General features: G+C 44.1%; 1 protein-coding gene across 7 annotated transcripts in view; it reads right to left on the bottom strand.

Annotated features, from left to right (window-relative positions):
* The window catches only part of NDRG4 (NDRG family member 4), a 66780-nt gene that overhangs the window by 10155 nt on the left and 30269 nt on the right, over positions 1-26356 (bottom strand). For 6 of the 7 annotated variants that reach the window (XM_069966407.1, XM_069966404.1, XM_069966403.1 and 3 more), the window contains exons 4-6: positions 2700-2805; positions 307-427; positions 162-224 (exon numbers count right to left, since the gene is read on the bottom strand). In XM_069966407.1, the coding sequence (XP_069822508.1) occupies positions 162-224; positions 307-427; positions 2700-2805 (290 nt within the window). Of the gene's footprint in view, positions 1-161; positions 225-306; positions 428-2699; positions 2806-22928; positions 23006-26356 lie in introns of those variants that run through there. The other variant, XM_069966408.1, reaches the window with a different exon arrangement.

The following is a 26356-nucleotide window of genomic DNA, read 5'->3' as shown; positions in this document are numbered from 1 at the left end:
TATGGTCTGATCAGATGTTCATGGTTATGTACATGACGTCTGATTACATTTTCACGGTTGTGTGTGAGGTCTGAGCATTTGTCTATGGTTGTGTGAATGAGGTCTGATGACATGGTCATTTAGGTAAGGTCTGATCACGTTACTGATAATTGTGAACTCACCCAAAGTGCTGCAGGACGCTGGGTAACATGGCCGCTAGGTTCTCCATGGTTGGATACTGGTAACTAGATAGGTAGTGGGTTATCAGCAGGAGAGAAATGCAATGAAGTGACTGCATTATCAGAAAGTACAATGGATGTTACTTACCCTTGGGGGAACTGGGAAGCTCCCACCTGCTGACCTGGGGCATCAACATGGCACACAACAAAATGCTTAGTGATCTCTTGCATGTCCTCATAGTTGAAAAAGGTGTTGAAACACAGCTTATCTGAAAGACAGGACTTTTTTTACTACTCAAAACTAGTGAATATGTTCTTTTTTTTAATCAAACCAGTTTTTATTTTCTCATTGTAGGTTTCTTATGTATGGAATTATGGGCATGACCAAATTACTCAAACTGCTGTTACTGTGTTTTTTTTTTTGTTTTTTTTTTGGGGGGGGAGGCAAAATTTATTGATCTATCCTTGACATAGGTCAGTATCATATTGATAGGGTGCGGACACCTGGAACCCTACAGATGGTTTCTTGCATTGTGTAGTGCCATTCTGGGTTAATGCAGCTAAGCTTTCATTCACTTAAAGGTGCTCCCTGGTGCTTCACTTTCTCCCTCTGGCTCCTTCTGGGACAACGGGGTGGATGCATGTTGCGAGCTATTACAGTAGAGGACTCTGCAGGCCCAATTAGACGGCCAATATTTAGTAGCAAACAAGCATCAACCTGTCAGGTCAGTGTTTGCCTGCTCCTCATTCCCCTTTGCTGTCGGTGCTATTACACACACAGACAGCAAGTGGGAAGGAGCTAGGGGGGCTGCAGGGAGCTACCAGGACGATCTTTAGAGGGATATATAGTGTGACTGCTCTTACAGTAGAGAGCTCCATAGTGTGACTGCTCTTACAGTAGAGAGCTCCATAGTGTGACTGCTCTTACAGTAGAGAGCTCCATAGTGTGACTGCTCTTACAGTAGAGAGCTCCATAGTGTGACTGCTCTTACAGTAGAGAGCTCCATAGTGTGACTGCTCTTACAGTAGAGAGCTCCACGGTGTGACTGCTCTTACAGTAGAGAGCTCCACAGTGTGACTGCTCTTACAGTAGAGAGCTCCATAGTGTGACTGCTCTTACAGTAGAGAGCTCCGTAGTGTGACTGCTCTTACAGTGGAGGGCTCCGTAGTGTGACTGCTCTTACAGTGGAGGGCTCTGTAGTGTGACTGCTCTTACAGTGGAGGGCTCCCTAGTGTGACTGCTCTTACAGTAGAGGGCTCCATAGTGTGACTGCTCTTACAGTAGAGAGCTCCATAGTGTGACTGCTCTTACAGTAGAGAGCTCCATAGTGGGACTGCTCTTACAGTAGAGAGCTCCATAGTGGGACTGCTCTTACAGTAGAGAGCTCCATAGTGTGACTGCTCTTACAGTAGAGAGCTCCATAGTGGGACTGCTCTTACAGTAGAGAGCTCCATAGTGGGACTGCTCTTACAGTAGAGAGCTCCATAGTGGGACTGCTCTTACAGTAGAGAGCTCCATAGTGTGACTGCTCTTACAGTGGAGGGCTCCACAGTGTGACTGCTCTTACAGTGGAGGGCTCTGTAGTGTGACTGCTCTTACAGTGGAGAGATTCATAGTGTGACTGCTCTTACAGTAGAAAGCTCCATAGTGTGAGTGCTCTTACAGTAGAGAGCTCCATAGTGTGAGTGCTCTTACAGTGGAGGGATCCATAGTGTGACTGCTCTTACAGAAGAGAGCTCCATAGTGTGACTGCTCTTATAGTAGAGGGCTCCATAGTGTGACTGCTCTTACAGTAGAGGGATCCAGAGTGTGACTGCTCTTACAGTAGAGAGCTCCATAGTGTGACTGCCCTTACAGTAGAGAGCTCCATAGTGTGACTGCCCTTACAGTAGAGAGCTCCATAGTGTGACTGCTCTTACAGTAGAGAGCTCCATAGTGTGACTGCTCTTACAGTAGAGAGCTCCATAGTGTGACTGCTCTTACAGTAGAGGGCTCCATAGTGTGACTGCTCTTACAGTAGAGAGCTCCATAGTGTGACTGCTCTTACAGTAGAGAGCTCCATAGTGTGACTGCCCTTACAGTAGAGAGCTCCATAGTGTGACTGCTCTTACAGTAGAGAGCTCCATAGTGTGACTGCTCTTACAGTAGAGGGCTCCATAGTGTGACTGCCCTTACAGTAGAGAGCTCCATAGTGTGACTGCTCTTACAGTAGAGAGCTCCACAGTGTCCAGTGTTAATTTTCTGGCTTAAGTGAGTAGTCAGACAATAGTTTTATTTAATGGGAAACAGCAGGTTAGAAGACTACTGCATTCAGAGCACTGATCCACCCTATCCGCTCGCTGCCTCCTTATGAATATCATCCTCAGCATTCTGTGCTAGAAGAACATACTAGCGTGCAACTTTTTGTATGTTGTGCACATGCTACATAAAACCTTACCTAGATAAGGCTAACAGTATATACAGTGAAATTTAAATTCCCCCAGAAATTCGATGTATTTGCACACATCCAAACAGTTGGTATAAAGGGACAGGACACTTACGGTTTAAGCCCACATCATGATAAGTAAGTATTGCTGGACGATTGCCTTTTGGAGTCCCTCGTATAACAACATGCAGCATGCCATATGGCGTCTCAATGTCATGTTCCTATAATGACAAATGCAGCGACATATTGAGAAAAGTCAGGACACAGTAGACCATAGACAAAAAGACAGCACTAATATTGCCCAAATCTAAAGATATGTCCTTCATACCCAGAAACCTGCAACTCATATTAAATATACACCACATAACCGTCTCGGGGGCTGGGTTCACACTATGTATATTTCAGGCTGTATTTGGTCCTCATGTCAGGTCCTCATAGCAACCAAAACCAGGAGTGGATTGAAAACCCAGAAAGGATATGTTCACACAATGGTGAAATTGAGTAGATGGCCGCCATATAACGGTAAATAACTTCCATTATTTCAATATAACAGCCGTTGTTTTAAAATAACAGCAAATATTTGCAATTAAATGACGGCCATCCACTCAATTACAACATTATGTGAACATAGCCTTTCTGTGTTTTTAATCCACTCCTGGTTTTGGTTGCTATACAGCCTCAAACATACAGCCTCAAATATACGTAGTGTGAACCCAGCCTAAGTTAATATGTACCACACAGCCTCCTTTCTTAATAAACAATACATTGCGCTCCCTCTAGAACAGACTTGAGCATTGTACAGCCTGCGTCAGAGCACCTGTGTCTTTCTGTACCACTGCTGCTCTCCCTCTTGTCACATGGTCTCCAAGCGCCCCAATGTGTGAGAGGTCTTCAGGACCCCAGTGCAGATTTCCGCGCTCTTCTACCCGCCAGATCAAGTGTTGGTATGGCCTCTGCAACGTAGCCTGACAACTCCTCAGAGCTGGAGATGAAAGACGGAGGCAGACAACCCTGAGGAGGGACAACGGGGACGTGGAGGAAGATGTATGTGTATACACTGCTTTTTACTCCACCTTGTGCATATACTGCTAAAATATAGCAGTATTTACACAGAGTGGAGTATAAAGCAGTGTATACATATGGTGGATTATATAGCAGCTATATACTCCACCGTGTATATACTGCTATATATGTCGCCATCCTGTTCTGGGCATGATGTATACATGTGATGTCATGGTGTTGTACTGAGCATAGATTAGACGGGCCCTCAAAAACCATTCCATTTTCTCATGTGGCCCCATAGGAAAATTAATTGCTCACCCCTGCTCTACAATATACAGTACACACAGTCCTCCTTCTACAATATACAGTACACACAGTCCTCCTTCTACAATATACAGTACACACAGTCCTCCCTCTAGTGTACAGTACACACAGTCCTCCCTCTAGTGTACAGTACACACAGTCCTCCCTCTCTAGTGTACAGTACACACAGTCCTCCCTCTCTAGTGTACAGTACACACAGTCCTCCCTCTCTAGTGTACAGTACACACAGTCCTCCCTCTCTAGTGTACAGTACACACAGTCCTCCCTCTCCAGTGTACAGTACACACAGTCCTCCCTCTCCAGTGTACAGTACACACAGTCCTCCCTCTCCAGTGTACAGTACACACAGTCCTCCCTCTAGTGTACAGTACACACAGTCCTCCCTCTAGTGTACAGTACACACAGCCCTCCCTCTAGTGTACAGTACACACAGTCCTCCCTCTAGTGTACAGTACACACAGCCCTCCCTCTACAATATACAGTACACACAGTCCTCCCTCTACAATATACAGTACACACAGTCCTCCCTCTACAATATACAGTACACACAGTCCTCCCTCTCCAGTGTACAGTACACACAGTCCTCCCTCTCCAGTGTACAGTACACACAGTCCTCCCTCTCCAGTGTACAGTACACACAGTCCTCCCTCTCCAGTGTACAGTACACACAGTCCTCCCTCTAGTGTACAGTACACACAGTCCTCCCTCTAGTGTACAGTACACACAGCCCTCCCTCTAGTGTACAGTACACACAGCCCTCCCTCTAGTGTACAGTACACACAGTCCTCCCTCTACAATATACAGTACACACAGTCCTCCCTCTACAATATACAGTACACACAGTCCTCCCTCTACAATATACAGTACACACAGTCCTCCCTCTCCAGTGTACAGTACACACAGTCCTCCCTCTCCAGTGTACAGTACACAGTCCTCCCTCTCCAGTGTACAGTAAACACAGTCCTCCCTCTACAATATACAGTACACACAGTCCTCCCTCTACAATATACAGTACACACAGTCCTCCCTCTATAATGTACAATACACAGTCCTCCCTCTACAATATACAGTACACAGTCCTCCCCCTATAATACAGTACAAAGTTCTCCCTCTACAATGTACAGTACACAGTCCTTCCCCTAAAACAGTACAGTCCTCCCCCTATAATGTACAGTACACAGTCCTCCCTCTGCAATACAGTCCTCCCCCTATGTACAGTACAGTCCTCCCTCTATAATATACAGTTCTCCCCCTATACTGTACAGTACACAGCCCCCCCTCTACAATGTACAGTACACAGGCCACCTTTTTTAAAAGAATTTAGTATTTCTTTCATATCAACTGGTGCCAGAAAGTGCCAGAGATTTGTAATTTACTTCTATTTTAAATCTCATCTTCTAGTACTTATCAGCTGCTGTATGTTGTACAGGAAGTGGTATCAGCAGGAGAGGTTTTCCAGGGGATTTGCTACTGCTCTGGACAGTTCCTGTCACGGACAGAGATGTCAGCAGAGAGCACTGTGTCAAACTGGAAAGATCACACCACTTCCTGCAGGACATATAGCAGCTGATAAGTACTGGAAGACTAGAGATTTTTTTTATATAAGTAAGTTACAAATCTCTGGCACTTTGTGACACCAGTTGATTTGAAAGAATTAGCTTTTCGCTGGAGTATCCCTTTAATATCTAAACCACTGGCAACAAAAGTGAATACACCCCTAAGCAAAAAAAAAGGCCAAATTGTGCCCAAAGTGCCAATATTTTGTATGACCACCATTATTTCCCAGCACTGTCTTGACTTACTTGGGCATAGAGCTCACTAGAGATCACAGGGTTGGTGAATGCTCAATAGAGTTTAGGTCAGAGGACATGCTTGTCCAACACCTTTACCCTTAGTTTCTTTTGCAAGGCAGTGGTGGTCTTGGAGGGGTGTTTGCCGAAGGAAGGGGATCATGCTTGGATTCAGTATGTCCCAGTACATGTTGGCATTCATGATTCCCTCAATGAACAGTAATCCACGCCCTTATGCTACATTTACACGGAGAGATAATTCGCCCAATCGATTGTTTAACGATTTTGAAACAACGATTTGTTCTTTATAACGATCAGCGTTTAGACGAATAAATTGTTAGAAAAACCGTTTAAAAATTCGTAAGAAAAATAGTTAATGCGATTGTTTTTAAAATCGCTTAAGCCCATCTTTTACATAGGGTAAATCAGTGAAAGACTGTTTACACGAAGCGATCTGCGAATTTTCAGCGAACAACGAACGACGATTAAAGAACATGTTGAAAGATCAAAATGAACGACTTCTCGCTTGTTGTTTGAGCGTTTGCTCAAATGCAATTGTTTATGCGAAAATTCGAACGATAATCCTTCCGTGTAAACGCAGCATTAGTTTGATAGTCTTCAGCAAACTCTTTACAGACTTTTCTCCTTCTGGGAACACAGCCATGAAGACCAACTTGATTCTGTGTGTGGCTTATGGTCCAAACACTGACAGGCTGACCGGTTATGTTACATAAGAGAGGGGGTATCGCCACACTGGGGTGGGCTCTAGGGCAGGCCAGTGCTCTGGAAAAGACTGGCGCTTAGCACAGGGACTGGGCGGAGTTTCAAAAGAAGGCCGCGCCATTGGTACATTCACTTTAACCTCTGCAGCAATTCTGGCAGCACTCATTCTACCTCTGGATATGACGCTGAGCATGTGCACTTCTTTGGTCCAAGATGGGCCTGCTCTGAGGGTAACGGATCTTGTTAAATCACTTTTCTTGGCCACCACGCTGCAGCTCAGTTTCAGGGTGTTGGTAATCTATTTGTAGCCTAGGCCAGCTTTCTGTAGTTTTTTTCAGATCCTCAAGAGAGTTATTTTGCCATGTTAAACTTCAATTGACCAGTATGACAGAGTTAGAACATGAAATGTAACACATCTGCTCCCTTTTCACACCTGAGAGCTTATAACACTAAAAAATTACGTGACAACAGGGAGGAAAAATAGCTAATTAGACACAATTATGCTGAGTTTACACGGAATGATTATTGATCGAATTTTCGCAATACCGATTGCATCTGAGCGATAATCGTTCCATGTACACAGCAAACGATCAAGCGACAAGCGAAAAATCGTTCATTTCGATCTTTCAACATTTTCTCAAATCGTTGTTCATCGTTCGCTAAAAATTTGCAGACCGCTTCGTGTAAACAGTCTTTCAAAGATTCACCCTATGTAAAAGATGGGCTTCAGCGATCATAAAAACGATCGCAATAATGATTTTTCTAACGATTTATTAGTCTAAACGCTGATCATTATAAAAACCAAATCATTGCTTCAAAATCGTTAAACGAACGATTGGGCGAATTATCGCTCCGTGTAAAGGCAGCATTAGGCAATTTTCACTTAGGGATGTTTCCAGGGGTTTAGACATTAATGTGTGTGTGTTATTTTGAAGGCAAGGTTACCCCCATCCCTATCCTATAACTATCCAATTGCAGGGTGGGTGGGGGGTCCTGACTGATCAGCTTCTGGTGATATTGCCTGACTGCAGTATTTCAGCCATGTTCATTAGTTTGTCAGCCAAAGGGTGGGTTCACACTGCGTTTTTGCAATCCGTTTAACGGATCCGTTTTTTTTAATGGTCAAAAAAGTAGTGTCAACAGTACTTTATTGTGCGTCAAAAAAAACGGATCCGTTTTTATGCGTTTTCTTTTATAATGGAAGTCAATGGAAAAAAGGATCAAAAACGGATGCACACAAATGCATCTGTTTTTTGCAAAAAACAGATCCGTTAAACGGATGCTGAAAACACAGTGTGAACCTAGCCAAATTCTGTGTTTGTGGTGGCCATCTTGCTCGGCTCCATTAGATTTATTTGGTTATATGACTGTTAATAATTAGAGTTTATGCCAGGATCACACTGTCGGCTATAGTGCAGCCTCAAGTGCCTCAAAGCCTGGTCACTGCTCTCAGAGAGAAGATCAGTGGTCGGGAACCTAGGCCACAAGCTGACAGGGACATGAAGGGGTCAAACTACAAAAGAATTTATTTTATTTTTTTAAAGAATTTATTTAAACTTTTTTCTTTTTCATAAAGGAAAGACATACAGAAACAAATCCAGGCACAATCCGCCCGTCACATGTTAGACAGACACATCTTCAGGAAACTCAATGGGATAGAGCGAGCCACAGCTACAGTAGTACAGTAATAAAGGGTGATAGCGAAAATGTATCTTAAATACCCAAATTGTCAGAAAACAACAATCATGATTAATTAGGAAAGGACGGAACAGAAATAACACCACGCACACTCAAGCACACACATACAGGGACAGCGCCGCACCTCCCCCCCCCCCAGCCAGAGAAGCCAAAGAAAGGATCAAACATCGGCCGTCTCATCCAGCATGAGCCAGTGGATCCATATTTTCTTAAATTTCTGGGGGCATTTGCGATGCTCGTAGAGGGCCTTGTAAAGCGGGACGTATTTATTAACCATCTGTTTCCAACGAGCCAGAGAAGGGACATCCGTACACTTCCATTCCATGGCTATAATTTTTTTTTGCACAGAATAAAAGAAATCTGATGAACATCCTATAGTATTTGTTTTGTGTGATTCCATTAATAAGTCCTAACAGACAGACAGAAGGAGTGCAAACAAAGGGGAAATCAAAGTGATCGGACAGAAATTGCAAGATTGAACGCCAAAAGACTTTAGGGCATGACCATACATCGTGCATGAAAGTGCCGACATCCGACATACATTTGAAGCAAGTATCCGATGGGGACACCCCCATCTTCCCGAGTCTCTCCGGAGTACAATATGTTGGCATTAGAAAGCGAAACTGAATCAACCGGTCTCTAGCGCTGACCACCGTGGGATAATACATGTGCACCACCTCTTTCCACTGCTGTTCCCCCAGGGAGGGGATATCCACCACCCATCTCTTATATGCCTTCTGAAAAGGGGATGAGTCTTCTGGGCTTAATAGTAAATAACTATGCGTCAGAGGCTTATCCAGGTCAGGGGAACCTAGAAGCTTCTCAGCCGGTGTGAACTCCAGGAGAACCGTAAGGCTGCCAAACTGGGATTGAACAGCGTGACACAGCTGCAGATAATGAAAAAACGCTGTGCGGGGTATCCCATAGAGTTCACACATGGCAGAGAAGGAGCGGAACACATTATCAGATGAAAATATATGTGATAAATAGCGAACCCCATGTTTACCCCAAAGAGAAGCACCCTGCAGGCCCAAGAGTTCCGGGAGATGAGGATTGAGCCACAGGGGTGTACGGGGGGAAAAGGGGGGTGAGGACATCTGCCTATGCACGACTCTCCATACCCTCTTTACCGTAGCTAGAGGAGGGGCCCAAGGTGAAGAGGGGGTGTATCTATAAAGGGTATTCGTCAAACCCTCGTAGGAGCCCACCAGCGCCCCGGCCAATGCCACCGCTGCATTGCTAAGATCCAGGTCTAACCACCAGTTAGCATATATCAATTGAGAGGCTAGAAAATAGTGGTACATATTAGGAGCAGCAAGGCCCCCCTGATGTTTAGGCGTGAGGAGGTCAGAGTATCCAATCCTAGGAGACCTGCCTTGCCAGTAGAAGGATCTCAGAATCTTGGCCAAATCTGTAAAGAACTGTTTAGGAGGAAAGACAGGGGAAGCATGAAACAGATTTAGAAAGAAAGATCATTTTGAAGATGTTAATCCTACCTAGTAGGGAAAGCGGAAGGGGCCCCCATTTCTGTAAGCGGAGATTAGTGACCGACAGGAGAGGTGTTAGGTTCAGAGACATGTAACTGCCTATTGAGGCTGTGACCTCCACACCCAGGTATCGGAATTGGCAAGTCACCAACAGCCGGTAAGGTGGTAGGCAAGGGGAGAGAGGGTGACAGGGGCATGAGGACCGACTTAGACCAGTTCACCACCAGACTGGAAACCAAAGTCATGGATGAGCGACATTAGAGCCACCAGAGAGGATCCAACATCTGCAAGGTACACCAGAGTATCGTCCGCATATAGCGACACCTTCTCAACAATGGACCCTCTCTGGAGGCCCCTGACCGAGGGCGAGGCACGAACAGCCGCCGCCAACGGCTCAATGGCGATGGCAAAAAGTAAGGGTCACAGCAGGCAGCCCTGTCTCGTCCCCCGCCCGAGAGAAGGAGGAGGAGATATCAAGGTTGGTGTGGATCCTGGCAGTGGGCTCCGCGTATAACAACCGTAACAACCGAACCCAGGCCCGGAACCGCGGACCAAACCGCATCCCGCCGAGCAGAGACCACAGATACGGCCACTCTACGGAATCAAAGGCCTTGTGAATATCAAGACTAAGTACGTACCCAGGGACAGCGTCCGACGCACTTGCAGCTATATTCATAAATAAGCGGGAGATGTTGATATCCGTGGCTCTACCCGGCATCAACCCGGTCTGGTCAGGGTGTATCACCGAGTGCACGACCCCATTAAGCCGCATCGCAAGTACCTTAGCTAAAATTTTAACATCTATCGTGAGGAGAGAGATAGGTCTGTATGAGGAAGGGGATAGTGGGTCCTTGCCCGGCTTCAAGAGCAGCACAATAAGGGCCTCCCGAAGAGATTGTGGAAGGCGGCCCACCTCTAAGGATTCTCCATACATATTAAGGAGACGGGGGGCCACAGCCTCAGCGTTATTTTTATACCAATCTATAACTAGACCGTCCATACCCGGCGTCTTCCCCAGAGGCATGGATTTAATGGCCTCCACTATCTCCTCAACCGTAAGAGGGGAGTCAAGGGCTTCGGATTGTGAGGAAGTCAGGGACTGTAAGGGGATCTGGTCCAAGAAGGTCGCATATGCCAAGGGATCAGGAGGACAGTGGGGGGAGTAAAGGTCTTGGTAAAAGGCCCGAAAGATCGAGTTGATCTGGGCAGCATCAGTCACCAGAACCCCATGGTCACCAGAGACCCCAGGGATGGAAACTGTGGGGCGTTCTGCCCTTGCCAGATATACAAAAGAATTTCTAATACTTTGGTATTAAACAATGTTACCCTGACAGGTAGTGTACAGTATTAGGCCATGCAACTATAGCAGTCCTGGGGTCTTTGCCGACAGATGGCAGATAGAGATTCCTCCTTCTGTCAGATCCCTAATATTCACAGTCACTATTGACTGCAGCATGTAGAGGGTTAAAGAGGAAGTCCGACAAAATTGAAAAAGGGCAGGCAGGTGGGTGTCGGAAAATAAAAAACAAAGTAAACCTACCACTATACGACAGACTGACACTAACAGATTAGTGAAAAAGATCACACCTTGGTTAAAGTGACTGTACCACCAGGCCCAGGCAGAAGCACTGGAGGCGGGCTGACCCACCCTTAGTGGGAGGAAACCCTAGCCCCTCTATGACGTGACTCCATTAGATCAATGGAACCCTATCATAGAGGGGCTAGTGTTTCCTCCCACTAAGGGTGGGTCGGCCCTTACAGGGAACCTGTCTCCCCCCGTGCCGGGGTGACAGGCTCCCGACCCCCCGCTACAGCCCCCTATACTCACCTGATCCCGCCGGGTCCCGCTTCTGGATCCGGTCGGGTCACGGAGATATCAGCCGCTGAGTCCAACGCTCATAGAAAATGACGAAGAGTCCAGCGCTCCGTCATTCTCTATGAGCGTTGGAGGCTGTAGCGGGGGGGTCGGGAGCCTGTCACCCCGGCACGGGGGGTGACAGTTTCCCTTTAACATTGATGTCAGTACTCAAGTATCTCACATTATACATATAGAATGGCAGGTCCTGAGGCATTTTCCTCCATTACAAAGTGTGCCAATGACCCAAGGATGGTATATAGACATTCCAATAATCTTAAAGATACATTAGTGAAGGCTGATATGGGACCCACCAGCACCACAGTACAGACCTATATAGGGATTCTCAGTGTTGGATGTTACCTATGCTTAGGCCGGGTTCACACTACGTAAAAAACACGGCCGTATTTCATAAAACCGGACATAGTTGCACAAACATCAGCCGTTATTTGTGCAAAAATTGTACATTCTTGATAAAACGACCCATTTTTGTACACCCCAAAATGGACGTGAATTTAAGATAATGCAATATCTTACATGCCTTTCTGATTTAGTTATCTATGTACTGACATGTCCCTGCAAATTGACTACAGTAAACTGCAGGGCCAGGATTAGCTAACATGGCTCCACAATCCATACTGGACGAATGGACCTTCTAGTCTCAAAACATTTAGTGGGAGCTTCACATATAATACAGGATTTAAGATTTGCCATTATTGACAGGGTTCCTTGTAGCGGACGTGGAGGTGATAGGGTGGCACAGCCTAAGAAGAGAGAGCTGAAATGGATATACAGGTTGAATAGCTTGACACAGCAGGGCCTGAATTTGGATTTTAGGATGTAAGATGGACACATACACATACATACCCATGACATCTTTACATATCTGTTTAGGATTAAGTTTTTATAAATTATTATTTTTCCTTTTTTTCTCAGATGAACCATATATCATTGTATTTTTTCTAAACAGTTCTGTAATTTAATATTTTGTATGTCTAGGGCTGCCATCTTTATATTGTTTTGTTTTTTTGAGCCACCAATAAACCATTGGATGGAGGATTATGTTCTTGATCTTATCAGGTGTGTGGACAACAGACAACTGAAGCTGGAATACGGAGTCATTTAGTCAACATTTCTATTGGGAGCAGTCACCTAAAACATATTGCGTTTACTTAGTATTACTGACCTTTGTTGCATCGCTTTAAGGAGTCACATATGGACGAACGAGGTGGTGTGGTAGAGACTCCCCAGATATGCTGTATACCCACTGGTTAACCATGGGCAGTGTTATGGGGTGTATAAGCTTGGCCTCTATGTAGTCCAACAGAAGTGGTTTGGGTATTAACATCCTTTCCACTCGTGACCCGAGATGCTGCCTGCTGTAGCCACTAGTTGGCAATGTTTAATGTATTTGGTACAAGTGTGGTCAGTTATTGACTTTCGCCACTAGATGGCGATGTGTGACTCCCCATATATCCCTATGTATAGAACGCACCTCTTTTTATATAATATCTGTGACAGGATGTAACAACATTGTATGCTTGGCTAATATAGCCCAATTTCATTATTCTCCTGCATATTTTTCCTTATTGTCAGATGTTACAGGAGCTGTGACCACATATACTATATACCTGTGCCAGGTATATAGTATATACTGATAGCAGGCAGTCACTGAGCTCTCAGTGTGTCCAAAGGCCATTTGGACATTAGCATTTCAAAGGCCCAGAGTCCAGGAAGAATCTAATTTAACTAGTTGGTCACCATTCTTCATGCCCCCACTGTAAGGTATATGAGTGGTCTTAGGGTGGAGTCCATAGATGGGTGGGGACAATTCCTAGGGGATATAAACCATGTAATACTCTAGGTCTCTCTCTCTTTCCTGCGGCCCTGGACGAACAAGCACTTAGGATATGTGGGCCTTCTGTGTGTGTATATAGCAATATAAGTATAATAGCATCACAGTAGACTGTATACGTGTACATATAGATATTCTAGGTATAAGTGTGTGTTGCTATAGATATATATGCTGTTTATGCATGAGTTTCTATATGTACATGTACTAGTGGTCGGCTGCTGGATGTGGCTTTGTTAGTAAGTATAGATCCAGGATACGGTGTAGGATCTGGATATATGTTATACTGTATATACATACACAGCATTGGTCACATGGTGCTTGGTATCCAGGGGGGTAGGAAAGGAGGCAGCTGTGTGTGGTTGTGTTCTCTATGTAATGTATTGTATTTGTATATAATGTATAATGTCCTTGTCATCTTTATGTTGTTAGTAAAGTAGTTTTATACATATCTGCGAGGGTTGTATGTTACTCCAGTAGTGGGAGAAGGACCGGTGGGTGTGTATACTATATATAATACAGAGTAAGCGGCCTATACAGGAAACAAAGGTACCAGACTAGGAGCAGACCAAAGGGACATACCAGAACCAGAATTAATCCCTTTATCAATGGCGAGCCCGGCCCAACTGTTTTAATGAATCTCTATTAGGTTATAGTGCTGAAATTGTTGTTATACTGTGAGCCTAGGTTTGTAGACTGGTGAGGTTCGGACAGGTAGCACAGTTCCATCTGAGGCCTAGTGTGAGTGTCATTAATAACAGAGAACCTATGTAGTGAGGCTCCTAGGATACTGGTGGTTGCTTTGTTTTCTGGCTGTATTGTTGTACACTTTGTATTGTCCTTCAGTAATATCCTGCTGGTTGGGGAAAGGATCAAAGGCTTCACCACTTACTGTATAGGAGTAGCACAGATCGCAGGGATAACAATGAGTGACAAGGCAGGATGTGTAACTTTTGATAAGTTAAGTAAATGTAGTACGTTTAACCCTGTAATGTTGAGCACTTGTGGATCTGCTAAGAGTTTATGGGAATCCCTGTTAGAGCAGGCTCATTCCTATGATAAACTCCATATTGCTAAGCGCAGTGTGATGAACCAGTCCTCTAAGCGGTTACACATGCTGGCTAAGCTGGTGTGCATCTATGAGGATGCCCTGTGTAAGATGGAGATGGCAGACACTAATGTCTCTGAGACGGTACATTGTAAGTGTTGTAAGGAACAGGATAAACGGGTTTGTGATTTAGAGACAGAACTGAAAGAAAGTAAGGAGCAAATTGTAGAGAAAGATAGCCAGATCAGCGTGCTACAGGCTCACATGGCCGATAAGGAAAGATACTATACAGATGTGGATAAGGTGTTTATACAGTTGTATATGGACATTACTGGCTATAAGGAAAGATTGGCATCTACTGATGCAACAATTGCTAACTTAAAAAGCGAGATAGCAAAAAGGGATGAGAAAATATGTAATATGCAGAAGACCATAGAAGATTCATCACACACTGACTTGCCCTCAAAACAAATTTGTGTTTTGAGTGCAAACAGGGGGATGAATGAGTCTATGCCTGTGATCCCTTCAGGTCGTACCTCCACAAGGCCTGACCCAAACGGGACTGGTTGTGATGGTGCGGCAGCTACGGCTGGTGATGCAGACGGTGAATTAGGAAGTGGTTTGGAGAATTTAGAGACCACTTCCAACTTCCAAATGCATCAGAGTAAAGCAGCAGAATTGTATTCTTTCCATAATATGGAGAAGATACAATTCCTCATGAAGATATGTAAACGGATTCCTCAATATGATCCAAAGATAAATCCGTTCACTTCCTGTGATATTTTTGAGGGACACTGTGCAAAATTTTCTGTCCCTCCTGAACATTGCATGGAACTGTTCAGACTATGGTTACCTACACATCTTCATCAAAGATATGAGACCATAGGGAGAAGTGACCCTAGAAATGGGCAGTTTTATGATGAGGAAGACAGACTTTCCATCCTCATAAGACTGGCAACAGGGCATTCAGATGTCACCCCAGATATCCTAAGTAACTTCAGGCCGACCATCCATGATGAGCCCTTGTCTCTGTGTGGGAGGTTTGAAGCTATGTATAGGAGGGTGACAAAGGATCATAATGTAGGAAGCCCACAAGGCATGATCCGCATGTTTGTGGAGAAGTTTCCATATCTTCATGCTGCAATACGTGTAAATGCAATGAAAGAGCCATCACTCATTGAAGCAGCCATGGTCATTGAGGAGTTTAGAAAGGATCTGCTAAATAGTGGTGAGTCCATTCCTATGAGTAAAGAGGTAGCAGTCGCCCGCAAATTGCAAGATGGCCATGCGGCAAAGGGTAGAGCTCATAGCCATATACCTGGGCATCCCAATGTACCCCAGCTGCGGAAATGGGGGAATGTTCGTTGCTTCCATTGTCTGCAATATGGCTATATAAAACGGGTCTGTCCACAAAGGGTTTACAAGTCTGTAAGGCGGGCGGTCTCACAACCTTACAAGCAATTCCAAAGACAGACAATGAGACATATTTCCCTTGTGAATGCGCAGGCAATGCATGAAATAACACCAGACATGGACACTGGTACAACAGATACCCCCAATGGGGATCTGTTATAGCAGATTTTTGAGTGGGGATCCCTAAAGATCTGGCCCTAAGATTAAATGTCAGGGATACCTCTTATAATGGCCAGAAAGTGTGATTATTGTGTGGTAAACATGAATCCTCCATGTGTGGTGAGAGGAGATAGTCACCAAGAAGGAGGGAGGGATCGGATTGGAATTACTGTTTTAGGACTCTTTGTTGTGTACAGTCCATTTGTTATGTTCTTCAGATAAGGCTGGTCTATAAAACATATGCTCAGGTATTTATGACCCATGTCCTGGCTAGATGTAGTGGTGCAATTCACAAGTGTTGCCCCACAGGGGCCAGGCCAGTCACCCAGACATGGTGACTCTTGTTTTATCACTGGCAATCTGCATATGTGAAGACAATGGCTATTGGGCTTGTTAGTAGTAAACAATACATTGAGGTAATGTGATGGTTCTAAAATCATTGTATCCTTGTAATATTGGATGGTTCAAGATACTCCTGTGTTTCAATGAAGGGGCTTGCAATAATATTGGTGGGTCAGTGTCTGTGAGCCAGCTAACTTGCTGCAGGCCTCATAGGCGGCCAAGACTGACCCCTATACTGTTGATCAGCATGACGCTTGTTTAGTTCCTGCACATCAAATAAAGATAGTGTTCTTTTTGTGCATCTGTATAGCCTGTTAATTGTCAAAGCTCTAATACTCTCCCAATTGTGTTATGCCACTGTTCCTAGTTTATGGCACCCTAGTAATCTAATACGGGTAGAGGGGTGGATCAGATGGAGTTTGGCTGCCTACTGAGTGTACTCTCTATGTGTGAGCACTAATGTGTAGGCAGCTGGTCAGGTCAAACTGACATGTCTGATCCCACAATGGGTAGCAGTGACCCATGGGCACATACGGTGCAGTTATGGCGCAAACCTATAAAGTCCGTGGCGCAACCAATAGGCCGTGGGGCATAGCTCTCCCTATTGAGGATTCTGCGAGGGAGTGGGTAATACCACAGTGAACCGCAGGCGCTTTGAAGGAACAACGACCGTCCGGTCGGACACGGATCTTTGGGGCAGCCGGTCCATGAGGGAGCTACAAGAGGGTGGAAGTCCCCAGCCTCGGTTTATACCGTATACACTGGGGGTACCATGTGTTACAGAGTGGTATGCTATACTGCTAATGTACAGATACTGTCCACAGTTGGAGACCATCAAATCTCCTGATGGACTAACATAACTGGCATATTACCTGGGAGGACAATGAACTGTACGCAGAGAGGAGATGTGTTAACCTCGCACTCCGCCTAGGAGCGTAGTGTTCTTTTGATATTTCAGGCAAACAGATGCACAGAGCAAATAAAGAAAGCCTTAACCAAAGAAACTGACCGATCATCTGCCCAGATACATCGTGAAGGCACCAGAGGATATCCCTTCCAAGACAAAGAGATAACCAGAACCATCCATGCCCAAAGACTGACCCGAGATGAATAAATGAACTTGTTTATTCTGTGTTTGCATATGGACTGAGCCCAATACGCCTCTTCTGAAGGACAATCTCGTTTTCGTGTTTTTATTATTTTTCTATTTGTTTTTGTATGTAGCTTATGTTAAATGTAAGCCCCACCACACACAGAAGATCAGTAGATAGGTGTCTAGGCCTCCTACATAGTGTGTCGGTATACCGACAACAGGGGGATATGTTACAGGAGCTGTGACCACATATACTATATACCTGTGCCAGGTATATAGTATATACTGATAGCAGGCAGTCACTGAGCTCTCAGTGTGTCCAAAGGCCATTTGGACATTAGCATTTCAAAGGCCCAGAGTCCAGGAAGAATCTAATTTAACTAGTTGGTCACCATTCTTCATGCCCCCACTGTAAGGTATATGAGTGGTCTTAGGGTGGAGTCCATAGATGGGTGGGGACAATTCCTAGGGGATATAAACCATGTAATACTCTAGGTCTCTCTCTCTTTCCTGCGGCCCTGGACGAACAAGCACTTAGGATATGTGGGCCTTCTGTGTGTGTATATAGCAATATAAGTATAATAGCATCACAGTAGACTGTATACGTGTACATATAGATATTCTAGGTATAAGTGTGTGTTGCTATAGATATATATGCTGTTTATGCATGAGTTTCTATATGTACATGTACTAGTGGTCGGCTGCTGGATGTGGCTTTGTTAGTAAGTATAGATCCAGGATACGGTGTAGGATCTGGATATATGTTATACTGTATATACATACACAGCATTGGTCACATGGTGCTTGGTATCCAGGGGGGTAGGAAAGGAGGCAGCTGTGTGTGGTTGTGTTCTCTATGTAATGTATTGTATTTGTATATAATGTATAATGTCCTTGTCATCTTTATGTTGTTAGTAAAGTAGTTTTATACATATCTGCGAGGGTTGTATGTTACTCCAGTAGTGGGAGAAGGACCGGTGGGTGTGTATACTATATATAATACAGAGTAAGCGGCCTATACAGGAAACAAAGGTACCAGACTAGGAGCGGACCAAAGGGACATACCAGAACCAGAATTAATCCCTTTATCATCAGACATGTTCCTTTTTAGATCATCTGCCCAATAACACTTTGTGGATCCTTTTTCCTTTTATCAATATGGCGTCAGCGACTTCCATAGGGCCTGCACAAAAGCGCCATCTGGCTGAGGATTTCGCCCGTGATGTAGTAGTATGGCACATGCACACTTGCGTTCTACTGTTGGCATGTTCTATATGGGTGTTAGCCATGCTGTCTGTAGGTATTATGTATGTATAATATATATATATATATATATATATATATATATATATATATATATATATATATATATATATATATATGTTTAAGAGCGTTTTGCAAGAGGAGCTCACAGTTTTTCAAAATTGTAACTTGGTTTAAGAGCATTGCTTTGGTTTAAGAGCTCCCTGTACCAGGTGGGAGTGTGTGTGTGTGTGGGGGGGGGGGGGGGGGGTGGGGGGCTGTACAGGGTGATCTAGAGCACTGTACTCTGACCCAGGAAGTCTCCCTGCTCATTCCTATTCCCTGCTCATTCCTTGCTCCATGCAGACTCTGACAGCCCTTGAGTTTTCCATCGTCTCCATTCCTGCCATAATGTGCTTGCACTCACACTCAGCTATACACACTGCTGCTATGTGCCTGCACTCACATTCAGCTATACACACTGCTGCTATAATGTCCCTGCACTTACACTCAGCAATTCAAACTGCTGTATATAAAGTTTCTGTCTTTGTCCTCCTGCACAGCTCTGAGATTCTCACTTCCTGATTGGTCCAGGCTGAACACACACACCCCTTCCCCATTGCTGTCATGTGACCACACAGACCTCTGGCAGCAGCCCTGCTTCTCTATTCTAGCCTGTTGTAGTACACTACTGCATTATGGGGACCGGCATCTCTATTCTGTATCTACAAATTGCTGATTTTTTTTCAGGTTTATGCATTATACACCACATGCTGATTGCTATACTGAACAGTAACTTATAATATGACATATTCAGCTGTTCTGTTCTACATGTTATTCAGAATAAAAAATAACTTTGGGGCATGGAACCAATTGTCTGCATATCAGCGATTTCTTATGGGAAAATTTGCTTTGGTGTACGAGTGGATTTAGATTACAAGAGCAGTCCCAAAACAAATTATGTTTTTTATATACACAAACAAAACACACCAATCACTGAGCTTAGGGAGATCCAGCAGAAAAAAAAAAAAAATTAAATGGAGTACTGATTGCCCCCTACAAAATTTGAATATGCAAAGAAGGGGTCCCCGTGGCAACAGGCTTCCTTCTCTAGAGAGAGGGATATCTGGCTATTCCTGTGTTTTGAGACTCGTAACTGAGGTTCCTCGGACCCCTTCTTTGCATATTATATATTTGATTAGATACACTTACCACATGATCTTATTGTGATTATTGTTTTTTTTCCACTTGTTTGATGATCTTGGTACATATTGGTGGTTATATTTTATTTGAATTTACACTACTTTATTTTTTGTAAATTCTCAATTTTATTAAAGTTTTTGAAATCTAACACAATCAAGCGCTGGATAGGATGTGGGCAGAAAAGCCATTAGCAATCTGACATGCGATAGACACAACAACAAAAACAACCAGTAACAGGTAATTTCATAATATGCAGAAGACAGCGCCTCAAAAAAAGTGAGGAGTTTATTCACACCAATGCTTTTTTTTTTTTTTTTTTTTTTTTTTTTAACTTCTCACTTTTTTTGAGGTGCTGTCTCCTGCATATTTTGTCTTGGGTATGGTCACTTACCCTGGTCCGGTAAGCTGAGGCGTGCACCTACTGCATAATTAATGCTCACTAAGTCTCATCTTTGTATACCTGTGCTGCTGGATATTTTTCTTTTGAGGTAATTTCATAAGGTGCAATAAACCAGAAATGCCAAGGCCCACACGGAAGAGGAAAAGGAAAGGAAACGAAGCAGAAGAGCAGTGAAAAGGGAAGGAGGGGGGAGGAAGAAGAACACCAATATCGAGCTATTGAGCTAAAAGGTTTTTGAACTCAGAAAACTGTAAACTGATCATAATAGTACCATGTCCAGAAGAAGCGGTCAGAACGGGCCATGAGATCCTCCATATGTTTAATATCTTCCAACCTGCGCAACCACATAGAAGTGTGTGTGTGTGTGTGTGGGGTGGGGGTGTTACGGTAGAGCCAAAGGGCAGGTACGCAAGCTCTTGCGGGGTTGACATGGTGACGGAGCACTGAGTGGCGATAAGTTGTAAGGGGGATGTCACAGATGTGGAGGAGGAAGAACACTGGAGTAAAAGGCACGAGGTAGTCTGTAAAGGTAGAGATTAGGCGCCACACCTCTTTCCAGAAGTGGACCAGTTTACTCCAGACTGTGTGAAGGAGAGAGCCTACAATTCCTCCAGCACATCAGTGATAGATGATGAATTCAAACTCCAAACTATTGCTGCCTATGTCCATGGGGTTTGCTGTGAAACATATCTCTATTAAAAAACAGCTCAGGCAAGATGGAACAAAAAATTAAAAAATTTAATAAATAAATACAATTAGAAACTAAAAAGTGGATTAGAAAAAAAATCTGTATTTAAAAAACAAAAAAACAGCACCACTCCTGTCCTCAGGTTTTGTGTAATATTAAAATTCGGCTCCATTCACTTTAATGGAACTGAGCTTCAAAAACCACACCCAAACTGGGGACAGGAGAGGTGCTGTTTCTGGAAGAGAGCAGACATGTTTTTCTAAGCCTGGATAACCCCTTTAAGTAACAGACACTTAGCACACGTGGAACTTCATTCAACTCATTTTGTGGTTTCTCCAGTAACACATCTAATATAGGGGTTTTACAGGAAAGGGGTGAATACATATCCACTCACAATGCTTTATATTTTAAACAAGGTATTTCTTTATTTCACTGTAACAATTTGGACTATTTTGTCAAATATAATGTTAAAATTAATTTTAATTCTAGGATGTAATACAACAAAACAGAAAAATGGGACAAAGAACATGAACATTTCAGCAGACATTTGTATAGCCCTCCATCTATACTATAAATATTCTTCCTCTATAGTGTGCACCACACAATCTTTCTTTATAATGTACAAAATAAATTGCGTCTTCTACAAAATACACTGTAGAAACCTCCCTATATTATACTCAATCCTCTCTAATATAAACTGCACAGTCCTCCCTCTACAATATACAGTACACACAGTCCTCCCTCTACAATATACAGTACACACAGTCCTCCCTCTACAATATACAGTACACACAGTCCTCCCTCTACAATATACAGTACACACAGTCCTCCCTCTACAATATAAAGTACACAGTCCTCCCTCTATAATATACAGTCCTCCCTCTATAATATACAGTACACAGTCCTCCTTCTATAATATACAGTACACAGTCCTCCCTCTATAATACAGTACACAGTCCTCCTTCTATAATATACAGTACACAGTCCTCCTTCTATAATATACAGTACACAGTCCTCCCTCTATAATATACAGTACACAGTCCTTCTTCTATAATATACAGTACACAGTCCTCCCTCTATAATATACAGTACACAGTCCTCCCTCTATAATATACAGTACACAGTTCCTCCTTCTATAATATACAGGACACAGTCCTCCCTCTATAATATAGAGTACACAGTTCCTCCTTCCATAATATACAGGACACAGTTCCTCCTTCTATAATATACAGTACACAGTCCTTCTATAATATAGAGTACACAGTTCCTCCTTCTATAATATACAGTACACAGTCCTCCCTCTACAATATACAGTACACAGTCCTCCCTCTACAATATACAGTACACAGTCCTCCCTCTACAATATACAGTACACAGTCCTCCCTCTACAATATACAGTACACAGTCCTCCCTCTATAATGTACAGTGCACAGTCCTCCCTCTATAATGTACAGTCCTCCCTCTACAATATACAGTCCTCCCTCTACAATATACAGTACACAGTCCTCCCTCTACAATATACAGTACACAGTCCTCCCTCTACAATGTACAGCACACAGTCCTCCCTCTACAATACACAGTACAAATCTCCTCCTGTAATATACAATGCACAGCCCTCCCACACACCATCTGTCCCTTATAATAAACGTAGTTCGGTCTACCACTATAACAGAACTGATGCAGACAAACAGATCACACATCTGTCCTCCGACCCTGTAGCATCTTGGCTTTATGTATGGCGGCTGCACATGTCCTTTTGAATAGTAGCACCCCTCACCTCGATCAGTCTGGGCAACACCACACACCCTCTCACATTCTCATATAGGCAGCCTGAAGAGCTTCACCCCAATGCCAGGACATGACTGATTAGCATAATAAGGACACTGCCCACCACTCATCTTCTCAGATCTCTACTCTGCAGCTGTGACATTGGCATCTATGTGTGACCTTGAGGAACTAGTGAAGCCCCAACATGAAGCATCCAGCAGACAATAAATGGAGCGCCTGTCCCCGCCCCGTACTCACCCCATCCCAGCACTCTGGCATCTCTGTGAAGCAGGTAAAGCAGACTCAGCTGGATGTGCAGTGGCAGAGACAAGGACAGACAGAGGCAGCTCAGCTGTGCAGTATCTCCAGCTTTATAAACCCACCCTTTCCTCTGCCTCATTACCCCCTCCCTCCTTTTACTGCAGAGACAGACGCTGGGTGATTGGGTGAGATACTGAGCACCCCCCTCCCCCCTACATCTGATGTGCACAACTGGATCCCTGCTTAGCAATGTTCTTCAAGAAACTGAGCCCACTATAGTGAGGCCCCAACATGAAATACACAGAACTGCTACTATACACCCCAAAAAATCTACTACACACATTATATTATATTTAATATAATACCCCAGTTTCTACACTACATCATATATCAACACATACATCTAAAATAGCCACTACACCCATCAAACAGATATATATATATATTTATACACACACACACACACTGCCACTACACCCACCAAATTCTATCATATATAACTACCATTATACCCATGAAATATTGTAACACATATACACCCCACAACAGCCACTACACCTATTATAAGTATGCATATATAATATATATATTTGGCTTGTGAAATGTATGGAAAAACTGCATGCCAAAGTGACATTATATCATGAAAAAATGTCACTGTCAGAATAACTTGTCATGTGGCCTTGAGCATCAATTACAGCTGGACAGCGATGTATTGCGCTGTTCATAAGTCGCCTTTATGTCTGCTGAGGCATGGCATCCCACTCCTCCTGAAGGACGGCCCTCAGGTCATTGAGGTCCTGATGTACAGAGTTACGAGCCTCTGCACACAGCGACTCCACTGATCCCATAGGTTTTCTATGGGATTTAGGTAATTGGGATTTTGCTGCAAAACCACACCCAAACTCCAAGACAGGATGCTGTTTCTTGAAAAAACAGCCATGATTTTGTAAGCCTGGATAATCTCTTTAATGACAATCTGAAGAGGGGGTTTATAAGCAAGTCTACTACCTCACCCGATAGAGGCAGTTTCTTCTTTCTGGAAAAGACTATTTTGCGCAGAATGGGTAAAATTACTGTAAAAATTAAAGGGGAAAGTGCAGACACTTTCCCACAATACCTTTGGTTGTGTCAGAATGGGACACACACAACCAGACAGTGGGCCCTGATCTGAAACCACCCACTGTCCCTGCCTAATTGCCTTGATTTTTAAATGGAAGTAACACATCTATAAAACTTTCTGACACCAGTTGAGTTGGGGGAAAAAAAATCACTGGTGTACCCCTTTAACAAAGGCAACAGATTAGGAGAGAAAGCAGCACATGGGCGAGTAGTTAGTCTCTCAAACAATACATTTTAGGAAATGCTTGTACATTTGAAATATGTTTTAACATAATACATTACTATAGACCTAGTTTTCTTCATGACACCACCCCTTTAAGCTTGAAAGACATGTGTCCTATTGGGTTATGTGAATTGACAGTCCGTTACCCTATCAAAAACGCATATACTTTGGGGTATCCCAGATAAAAATGACACTGTATGGTCTCCCTGGCTACATTCATCTCAGTTCTCTAGATAAGTACAAATGGATGATGAAGTCAGATGATTATATCACTCACATTCTGACCCCATCCCCCTGACTTGTCAGCTCTACACTTCTCTATGCTCCACGGAGCCTGGTTTGCTGTACATTTTCCTTTCTGCATGCCAGGTAGCCTCTTTCATCTATACACTTCTAGACCTGACAGCTAAAATGTGATCGAAACTCAGAGCTAACAATTATCGCTTCTATTGTACATTGTTACATTGCCTCTATTGTTACATTGATTGTTATTGTGTATTATTACCTCAAACCTATACATGATGTTTCCCTATGTTTAAGAACAGCTTCTGCCTTTTTCTTTCTATATTATCATTCATTGTTACTACCCACTTCGATATGCATTGGTCTATGTACTGCACCGCATGATGTTCTTTGCATTTGTATTTTTTGAATTCTGAATAAAGCTTTTTCTGAATAATAAAAAAAAAGGTTTGAAAAAGGCATTTTAGAGCAGGGCTGTTGAGTCAGAGTTAGTTTTGGCTGGAGTTAGATAAATGATGCTGAATGATTCTATATGAGCAGCAGTGTAATATGAAGATATCCTGTGTATTATAAAGAAAAAGGAAGAGAAGAGGCCTTTAGTAGTGTAGCAGTTAACTACTGCAGTCAATATGGTGATTTATCACTTAGAGAAGATTGTGTGTTTTTCTTTAGTGTGCTATGGCTGCAGCAAGCTGTGTGTGTGTGCGTGCTATGGCTGCAGCAGGATGTTTGTGTGTGTGTGTGTGTGTGCGCGCGCCATGGCTGCAGCAAGCTGTGTGTGTGTGTGTGTGTGCGTGCTATGGCTGCAGCAGGATGTTAGTGTGTGTGTGTGCGCGCGCCATGGCTGCAGCAGGCTGTGTGTGTGCTATGGCTACAGCAGGATGTGTGTGTGTGTGTGTGTGTGTGTGTGTGTGTGTGTGTGCGCGCGCCATGGCTGCAGCAGGCTGTGGGAATGTGTGCAATGGCTGCAACAGGCTGTGTGTGTGTGTGTGTGTGTGCTATGGCTGCAGCAGGATGTGTGTGTGTGTGTGTGTGCCATGGCTGCAACAGGCTGTGTGTGTGTGTGTGCTATTGTTGAAGCAGGTTGTGTGTGTGTGTGTGTGTGTGTACTATGGCTGCAGCAGGCTGTGTGTGTGTGCGCTATGGCTGCAGCAGGCTGTGTGTGCAATGGCTGCAGCCGGCTGTGTATGTGCGCTATGGCTGCAGCAGGCTGTGTGTGTGTTATGACTGCAGCAGGCTGTGTGAATGTGTGTAATGGCTGAAGCAGGCTGTGTGTGTGTGCTATGGCTGCAGCAAGATGTGTGTGTGTGCGTTGTGTGTGCGCGCCATGGCTGTAGCAGGCTGTGTGTGTATGTGTTTGCTATGACTGTAGTAGGCTGTGTGAATGTGTGCAATGGCTGCTGCAGGATGTGTGTGTGTGCCATGGCTGCAGCAGGCTGTGTGTGTGTGTGTGTGTGCTATTGTTGAAGCAGGTTATGTGTGTGTGAGCTATGGCTGCCGCGGGCAGTGTATAAGTGTGTGTACTATGGCTGCAGCAGGCTGTGTGTGTGTGTGTGTGTGTGTGCGTGCTATGGCTGCAGCAGGCTGTGTGTGCAATGGCTGCAGCCGGCTGTGTATGTGCGTGTGTGTGTGTTATGACTGCCGCAGGCTGTGTGAGTGTGTGCAATGGCTGCAGCAGGCTGTGTGTGTGTGTGCTATGGCAAGATGTGTGTGTGTGTGTGTGTGTGTGTGTGTGCCATGGCTGCAGCAGGCTGTGTGTGTGTGTTTGCTATGACTGCAGCAGGCTGTGTGAATGTGTGCAATGGCTGCAGCAGGCTGTGTGTGTGCTATGGCTGCAGCA

The sequence above is a fragment of the Dendropsophus ebraccatus genome, chromosome 4 (genome assembly GCF_027789765.1).
Source record: "Dendropsophus ebraccatus isolate aDenEbr1 chromosome 4, aDenEbr1.pat, whole genome shotgun sequence".
NCBI lineage: Eukaryota > Metazoa > Chordata > Amphibia > Anura > Hylidae > Dendropsophus > Dendropsophus ebraccatus.
The sequence above is the reverse complement of the archived record's forward strand: the minus strand, read 5'-3'. Positions and strand labels throughout refer to the sequence as shown.